The 8,937-nt window shown below is 41.3% G+C and overlaps 1 protein-coding gene across 1 annotated transcript; it reads left to right on the forward strand.

The window, feature by feature from the left end:
* The first annotated feature begins 5,713 nt into the window (after positions 1-5,713).
* On the forward strand, positions 5,714-7,906 carry LOC140284580 (general transcription factor II-I repeat domain-containing protein 2-like). Its single transcript, XM_072378484.1, has one exon. The coding sequence runs from the start codon at positions 5,933-5,935 to the stop codon at positions 7,748-7,750; it is 1,818 nt and encodes a 605-aa protein (XP_072234585.1). The 5' UTR covers positions 5,714-5,932; the 3' UTR covers positions 7,751-7,906.
* Positions 7,907-8,937: the final 1,031 nt, after the last annotated feature.

An 8,937-nucleotide genomic window follows, 5' to 3' on the forward strand; every position in this document is an offset into this window, starting at 1 on the left:
AGCGACAGTTCCAGGGAGGATTATTAGTCAATGATTTATTATGATGCACAGAGTCTACTTTCTTAGTCGTGTTATCTGTGTTCCTTAGCTGTGTGTTAGCTTGCTCATCTCTACTGTTTTGAATCAATGGCAAGGTTGTTTAATTTCCACACAGTCCATTTACCTCCACATTTACTTCTCCGCGATGAATTTTCGTCTCCAGTACTGCAATCTTCTGTAGGAGGCTGTAGTAGTCATCTGTGGAGAAGGAAGGCATCTTGCTGTTAGTTAGCCTAACGGTTAGCATCTTTCCAGGCTATTTAGCTTTAGCTGAGTGCTAGGTGACCATATACTGTAAATCAGGCTTCAGCTGTGTGTAGACCATGCACGTGGAGTCACTGGCTTGTCAGATAAGTTGTAAAAAAGAATAAAATTTATTCGTTCACTTAAAAGAAAAATAATAAAATTGATCCAAGACTTGTGGAAAGAAGTAAAATGATTTAAAAGCAAAAAAAGTAATAAGGAGCAGGAGGAAGCAGAGCCATGCCTGCACTCTTCAGAAGCAGGAAGCAGCAAAGTCAAGCAAACTGCTTGGACCAATACTTTTCATACAGCTTTTTTATACAACTCAGCGGGATGAGCTTATAGAGGGTTCTATTAATTTTTCCAAGACACCCCAATTCTTTCTGGAAATAACAGTATCACATGTTGGTTCTCTTTACAAATTGGGCTTATACTCTATCCTAACAATTTGCATGTTTCCTCCAGCTGGCCTCTACTCAAAAATTATCTCATCACTACTCTTTATGTCTTCTGACTGAACTAATTGACTAGTTTTTTTGTGGGAATGAATGCAGCAACATTCAGCAATGAACCACTTATTAAATGATTCTGCTATCAGATCTATATGTTGTGTAAGCAGAACACTGAACCTCACCTCATCTTTGATGTGGTGGTTCTAATGTGTGTGAGTTTTTGTGGCAGTGTGTCACGTCTTGAGAATTCATGTTTTCAGTTCTCCTTATCTCTTACCTGTCTTCTCTTTTAGGTTTACGCCTTCCCTGTGTGTCATCCCTGATCCCTGATTACCTGCCTCCTTCATTTGTTTCACCTATGCCTGATTGTGTTTCCGCTCCCCTTTTCCCTCTCTACTTTAGTCTCTGTGCTTCCTTTGTTTGTCGCCAGTTCGTCTTGTCCAGCATCAAAGCATTACTTTGTCTACTTCTAGTTACCTGATCACCGACGTGAACCTGTTTTTTGACCACGATTTTGCCTGACATTTTTGTACCGTCGCCTGTACTTCTATTCCTGTCTAGTAAAGCTGTTTGAACCTCCAATTTTGTCTCTGAGTCTGCATCACAAATCCTGTGTGTTTAATCAAGGTACTGGGATGCTAATACCAATGGCCTTGGTCTGGGTATGTTTAGTGTCATCAAATGGACTCTTCTACTATAAAGCCATACTGTTGTAACGGATGCATTATGCAGTTTAACATTATCTCGCTGACATATGCAACACCCTCTGAAAAAGCCATTATCTGGATAGGAGTATATGAAGCCTTACAGGGTTTAGTACATATTTCTGAAAATGTTCCAAAATCAATGCATTGATTTTCACGATATCATCATGTCATTTTACTTGTTAATGCACTGCTGCCTGAGGTCCTGAAGATAGAAGGCAAGCGAATAAAATAGTTTTTGCCGTATTTTTGGTCTTCCCAAAATTGTCACTCAAGTTGATTCACATTCAGGATTAGATCATTTTTCCCACACCATGGCACAAAACGGTGGGATGGTGTATACATATCCTCTTGTCCTTTATGTGAGTATATCTGTATGTGCCTGGTCTCCAAGTTGTACTAGAAGTAGACACAGGAAGAGTACCTGTGATGTTTCTGTGCAGTGCCATAGAATATTGTAATATCATCACAGTGCTGCCTGTTTTGTCCAAATGAAGGTGGACTTGCTGAAGCAGGTTCAACTTTTGCCAATACCTCTGTCTTTTTTCTGCTGGGTAGATAGGTGCTAAAGTTTGTAATGTCTCCATGAAAGAAATAATACAGCACAACATAATTTTTTTGCAGTCAACATGCATGCATCAATATGTAGCACAAATGGCTTCTCAAGATCAGGATATGCCCATTTGCTGGGGGGTCAGAGAGAGTGTCAACTAGTCTTTCCAATACTTACTGGTGCAGTGTTGTCCACTCTACTGGCTGAGATGGAGGCAACTGAGAGGAATGTCCCTTCTTCATCGTGTCAGGAACGATGGTGAGGTAGGACCCAGATGCAGTTCTTTTCAAAATCAAAAAGGTTTATTGAAAAAACAGGATGCAAAAACAAAACGTGCGGCTAAGCTGGATAATCAGATATTCTTAACTGTGGAAAAACAATGACCAAGACCAGACTTATCTTTTTGTGACATGACGTGAAGAGTTAGTGAGGATTCTGCGATGAGGGAAAGGAAATCAGGATACTAAATGCTGTGGAGGGAGTTATTAGTGAATGACGTGCAGCTGTGAACAATGAAACAGGTTACGTGAGTGAAGCTGATGGCAGGGGAGAAACATGACAAGAACTTAAAGAACCTGAACATAACAATAATCAAAACATAAACTGTGACAGAAGAAACATAAACTGTGACACATCGGTTTCTTTTCAGTCTTTGGGTGGGACAACAACTCATAAAGAGGCTTAGCAATCCTTGAAAAGTCAGCAATAAATGATCTGTAGTATCCTAGGAAGCTAACCAGGGATCTCACTCTGACTTTTTTTGGTTTTGTTTTCTTCAGCGACTGAACAGTCTCTACTTCTTTTGAGTTCATCCGATATCCTTCCTCTGAGATTACACGACCAATATAACACACTTCTCTTTTCAAGAGATCACATTTTTTTGGTCTGAGTTTGATTCCACAGGCTTTTTGTCTCTGTAGCACCTTCAAAATAAAAAAGTAAAATCCTTACTGAACACCAAAATGTCATCAAGATAAGGTACATAAACCTAGTCTCTCAGGTCTCCAAGGCATCCTTCCATATACCGCTGGAAAGCAGCTGAAGCATTTGTCAGTCCAAAAGGAATCCTGAGCCACTCATACAATCCTCAAGGCCTGATGAAGGCGGTGCATGCTCGGCTCTCTTCGCTGACAAACCCCTGATGGTATGCTTTACCTTGGTCAAGCACAGTGAACCATGAATTTCCTCCAGGATTTCCTGAATTCTTGAGTCTTTTCATTTAGCTGTCGATAATCTACACAGTCGAATGGAATCGCACAATCACTATCGGTGACGAGTAAGATAAGGTTGACTTCTGGATCCATCCTCTACTAAATAGATCTTGTATGTGTTTTTTCACTTCCTAGTATAGATGGCGGGGGATGGCATTGTATTGTCTTTGTAACTGGGACGTCATCCTTAGGATGTATTCCCATCTGTAAATCAGGTATGCATCCAGTGTCCCAATCATCTCTAGCAAAAACATCACATTCCTCTCTCGGCATCGGTCTCACCTTGTCTTGTTGCTCTGTGTTAGGTGAGAGAGATCAACTGGTGGATCCCAGAGTCATTTTTCAGGTTTGCTTCCATTATCCTTTTCCTCTGTTGTTTCGTGACTTAGCTTCAGAGCCCCATTTCCATTTTCTGTCTCAACTACTACATCTGGGGCTTTTTCCTCAGCATTCTTCACAGCATCCACAGTATATAACCAGCCAAGTACAGTTCTGTAGTCTAATATCATCAACTGTGTTGTTTTCAACCACAACTGAAACAGTAGCTTTGTCGTCACTGGGTAGCTGTACTAGTTGTTGCTTTACCTGTAGTCCAGCAGGCCACAGTGCATTTTCATTAGGCTCCAGTACTGCATATTGCTCCTTTAATAATTGAAAATTGTTCAGTTTTCCACAGATCACTTTTACCATCTTGTGTTTTGGGATGATAACATCCAGTCTTCCCAACCTTGCAATCTGACTCTCTGAACTGCTATTCTGCTTTTTCAGTATTGAATATATTGCTCTTGCCTTTTTATGTCCAACATCCAGTGCTGATCCAAGGCTGTTCACAAATTTGATTACTACTGTTCTGTCAGTAAACATGTTGGCCTGTGCAAATTCATCAATGACACTGAACTCTATTATTGGTTTTGCAAGTGGGTGGGTGCTCACCAGTATGGGTACCAACAGCTCACTATCCTTATTTGATGGCAGGCTGAACTTCACTCCTATCTAGCCCTTATAAGGCATTTCTATCCCATTTGCAGCAGAAAGATCCAATGCCCTCATCAAGGAGTTCTTTCACCAATAGAATCTCAGCATCTGGTAAGTGTGTTTTTTTCCAGTCTGTACCACCAATAGACACTTGAGATCCTGTATCCCATAGCACTGTAGTTGGAACCCCTGTATGGTTACACTGGACAAGACTTTTCCATACCACTAGCTTTGCTGTCTTTTCTTGTTTTCGTCATCATTTAACTTATCACTGGAGATTTCAATTTTACACGTGCTGGGGGTGGTATCTTTTCTTTTGCGACAGCCAATAGCCCAGTGTTCACTACTTCCACATTTGTAAGAGTGCGTACATATTCTCTCTGGGTTTGATCTTTCACACTCACAACACTTTCTTGAATTTCATTTAGCACTACCTGAGTCATTCTGCTTAGTCTTAGGCGGTTTATCGTCTTCTTTATTTGTCCTAGCTTGGCTAAGGCTAGCAACATGTGTGGTGAGATTCTAAAGGACTTCACAGATTACTTTATTACCAGCATCAAGTTTCTCAAGTATAGGGTTGGGCTTTGCTATGTGGCTTCTATTTTCTTTGCACCACTAACCTGCTTAACTTCAGTAGTCTCTTCTCCTTGTATCATGGCCACTTTTACCCCTCTTTGCTTGATTACAGATGAAAGCTTACTTCTCCTCTCCACTTCCATACTGTGGGCAGCGCTCATTTCCTCGAGTAACACTGTCCACCTGTGTCCTGCAGGTAAGGCTTGATATCTACACATACAGCATCATCTTGTAAACCTGTCAACAATGTTTGCAAGAACTGGGTCTGTATGATTTCAGAGTTATACTTCAGCCCTACCTTGGCTCTCTCAGATGCAAACAACACAATCTGTCAGAGGGCCATGGTGCGGATCAGAAACTGGGGTTTCTTTTGACTCATTGATAGCACGGGTAAATGAATGATATAGCTCTGTTGCATCCTTCTCTATGAAGTGAGTCCTGAGCACTTGCCTTAGAGAGCTTAGTGATAGTCCGTGTCTGCTCTCCGGGTAACTTTTTAATTTCACTTCATGTGAGGTTGACTGTATTACCGCGTCCACAATGTCTCCTTCTTCATAGCCTTTTTTTAGTCCACGTTCAATTCGTCTTTCAGCTCAATTTGTCAATTCAGTTTGTCCTTTTGTTCCACTTCACCAATTTGACCAATGATCCTGAAATCCTTCCTGTACATGGGATGCAGATTCATCTGGCTTCTCGTTTGCGCTGACTCTCTTTCCAAACCCAGGAAGCTGCTTGGTCTCTGAGGTGATGAATCCGGTGGACGTGTAGTACCATTTTGTGACAGCAGGGGGTCCTTTGCACCTGTCTCTGGCTACACACCCATCTCCTCTTGACATGCTGATTCATGAGGATCATCATTCTCTTTTCTCAAGGTGTCGATAAAATCATTTGCTGCCAACAACACTGATAGTCCTGAATCCTCTAAACCATATGTGTCAAACTCACGGCCCGCGGGCCACATCCGGCCCGCCTTGTAATCATATCTGGCCCGCAAGATCATTTTACATTATCGTTATTCATGGCCCATCGATATGAAGCGCTGATAACACAATACTGCACAGAACTACAGATCCCATAATGCAACGCTTCAGCTGCCTTGCCGCGTACTTCTCGCGTCAATTAAGTCTAGCTATTACAAGATATCACGAAGATAGCCGTTAGCCGAAGATACCCCTCACGATGCCGAAGAGAAAAGTTGATTCTGAAAACAGAGCCTTTAATAACCGATGGGAAGCTGAGTATATGTTTAGTGACATTGCCGGTAAACCCGTGTGTCTCATTTGTGGAGCTAATGTGGCTGTAATTAAAGAATTCAATATAAGACGGCACTTTGAGACAAAACACAAGGATAACCTGAAAGACCTGGATTCAGAGCAGAAGAAACAGAAAACAGAAGAGTTAAAGAAGAATCTGGCATTCCAGCAGACGTTTTTTACCCGTGCAAAATCACAAAGTGAAGCTGCTGTGAAAGCAAGTTTTATCGTGGCAGAGGAGATAGCCAAATCAGCGCGCCCATTTACGGAGGGAGAATTTTTGAAGAGCTGCATGATCAAGGTGTTCGACGTGTTATGTCCAGACAAAAAGCAGATGCTGGCAAATATAAGTCTGAGTAGAAATACGGTTACTGATCGAATTTGTGAGATGGCCACTGATCTAAGAGCACAGTTGAGTGAAAGAAGCAAAGACGTTATTACCTACTCTCTTGCTGTGGATGAAAGTACTGATATGACTGATACTGCACAACTGGCTATCTTCATCCGTGGAGTGGACTCCAATTTGCGCGTAACGGAGGAAGTAATGGACATTAAATCGATGCACGGGACAACGACTGGAAAAGACATTTTTGAAAACGTATGTCAAAGTGTAACCGACATGAAACTGCCCTGGGACAAACTTATTGGACTTACAACTGATGGAGCGCCGGCTATGTGCAGTGCAAAAAGTGGACTAGTGGGAAGGATGCGAGTGAAGATGCAGGAGGAGAACTGTACTGGTGAGTTAACAGCATATCACTGCATCATACACCAGGAAGCACTATGTGGCAAAGTCCTGAAGATGGACCATGTGATGAGCACTGTAACGCAAACCGTAAACTTTATCCGAGCTAAAGGGTTAAATCACCGGCAGTTTCGGTCCTTTATGCGGGAGATAGATTCAGAGTTTGCCGACATTCCTTATCATACAGAGGTGCGTTGGCTAAGTCGGGGGAAAGTTCTCAACAGAGTTTTTGAGCTCAGCAACGAAATCTGTCAGTTCATGGACAGTAAAGGAAAAGACTCCACCGTTTTGAGGGATGAAAAATGGAAGTGTGAGTTGGCGTTTCTGGCTGACATAACAGCTCATCTTAACGCCTTAAATCTGCAGCTCCAGGGACGTGACCGCATGATTACTAACATGTATGACGCAGTGAAGGCATTTCAAGTGAAGCTGCTTTTATGGGAGACACAAATGCAAAAGTGCAACTTGCCTCACTTTCCCTGTTGCCAAGTAATGTTGAACCAAATCAGCACAAATGTGTTCCCCAAAACGGACTTTGCCGACAAACTGAGCACACTACGCGCTGAGTTCGCACGGCGTTTTAGTGACTTTGAAGCACAAAAAAAGAGTTTTGAGTTGCTTCGCAACCCATTTGCCGTCGATGTTGAAACTGCACAAGCAGAGATTCAGATGGAACTGATTGAGCTGCAGTGTAATGGGACACTGAAGGCAAAGTACGACACTGCAGGACCCGCACAGTTCATTCACTCCATCCCTACATCAATGCCTCAGCTCCGTCTTCATGCGGCTCGAACCTTGTGCATGTTTGGGAGCACATATCTGTGTGAGAAGCTCTTCTCAGTGATGAAGATTAACAAAACAGCACACAGAAGTCGTCTCACTGATGAGCACCTGCTGTCCATCCTGAGAATCTCTACAACACAGGACTTTACACCAAACTTAAACGAACTTGTTGCCAAAAAAAGATGCCAGGTATCCGGCTGCGATCAGAGCATATAATCAGATCAGAGTCATAAGAGCAAAGAAAACTGAATGATTTAAATTGTTATTGCTGAAAAGCACACATTTTATGTATATTTCCAGGTTTTGTAGCATGTTCATATTTCTAACTTGTATAATTTCGACAGGAGATATTTTTAAGGAGAGCAAAATCTTTTGGGATATTTAAGTTTTTTTTTTTTTATATACATTGACATAGGAGCAAAGGAATTTGAATGTTATATTTAACAAGATATTTTTATGCAGAGCAAAAAATTAAATAGAAGTAATTTAAGGTTTATGTTTGTTTCAGAATAATATTCCTGTCTGTTTTTATTCATATTTATGTTCCAAAAACATTTAGTTTTGGTGTGTTAAATAAATGTTTATCCTGTTCGACCCGCGACCTAAAGTGTGTTTTGAATTTTGGCCCCTTGTACAATTGAGTTTGACATCCCTGCTCTAAACCTATCATTTCTTCTCTCTCCAGGTAACACAGTATTACTCTTCCCAATAAACGGCATGATGGAGTCCTAGCTTCTCACTTACTGCACTGAGATCAGCAAGTGACGAAGTTACAAGTTTCTTCTCAAAATCGGCCAGCAATGATTCCCTCTCAATGTCCATTTTCACTTATCTCTTGTGTTACTCACAGCTTGCAGAAATCATTCTCAACGATCTGGTTGTTGCAGTCAGCTTGACGAGCTAGCTTGACGAGCTAGCTTAGCTTCCCTCGTTGTGCACAACATGCAGTACTCTTTTTGGCAAGAAAAATGATTTTTTCGGTTTGAACCTTGCTTGAACCGGGCAGACACACCAAAAGTTATGTTGCACCCTCAAAATGAACTGCCAAAAACAACACCATCTTAGTTTTTGCAACTTTTAATAAAAGAAAAACTGTCCACGGTTCAATACAAGCACACTGGGTTTTTTAGCCTGCATGTGCAACACTCGTCCTCTTAAGGCGACGGTACTTTTTCTAAAGGATAAGTACAAACATTTCCAATCTTCAAAATATGCAAAAATTCAGGTAAATAATATTTTAATCTAGAAATAATTACAATTATATGAATTAACCGTAACACATATCAAGGAAATTACTTCCACCACACACTGATATTCTAACATTAACAAATATGAAATTACTGTTCCAGTGTGCCATATCTTCTTAGCACTCAAAGTCCATCATTGTATTTGCCAGCAATTTC

The sequence above is a fragment of the Leuresthes tenuis genome, unplaced genomic scaffold (assembly GCF_036924035.1).
Source record: "Leuresthes tenuis unplaced genomic scaffold, fLeuTen1.0.hap1 SCAF_24, whole genome shotgun sequence".
Lineage (NCBI taxonomy): Eukaryota > Metazoa > Chordata > Actinopteri > Atheriniformes > Atherinopsidae > Leuresthes > Leuresthes tenuis.

Excerpts from the sequence above, each read along its gene's own strand:
- LOC140284580 (XM_072378484.1), top strand. The coding sequence starts at position 5,933 with ATGCCGAAGAGAAAAGTTGATTCTGAAAACAGAGCCTTTAATAACCGA.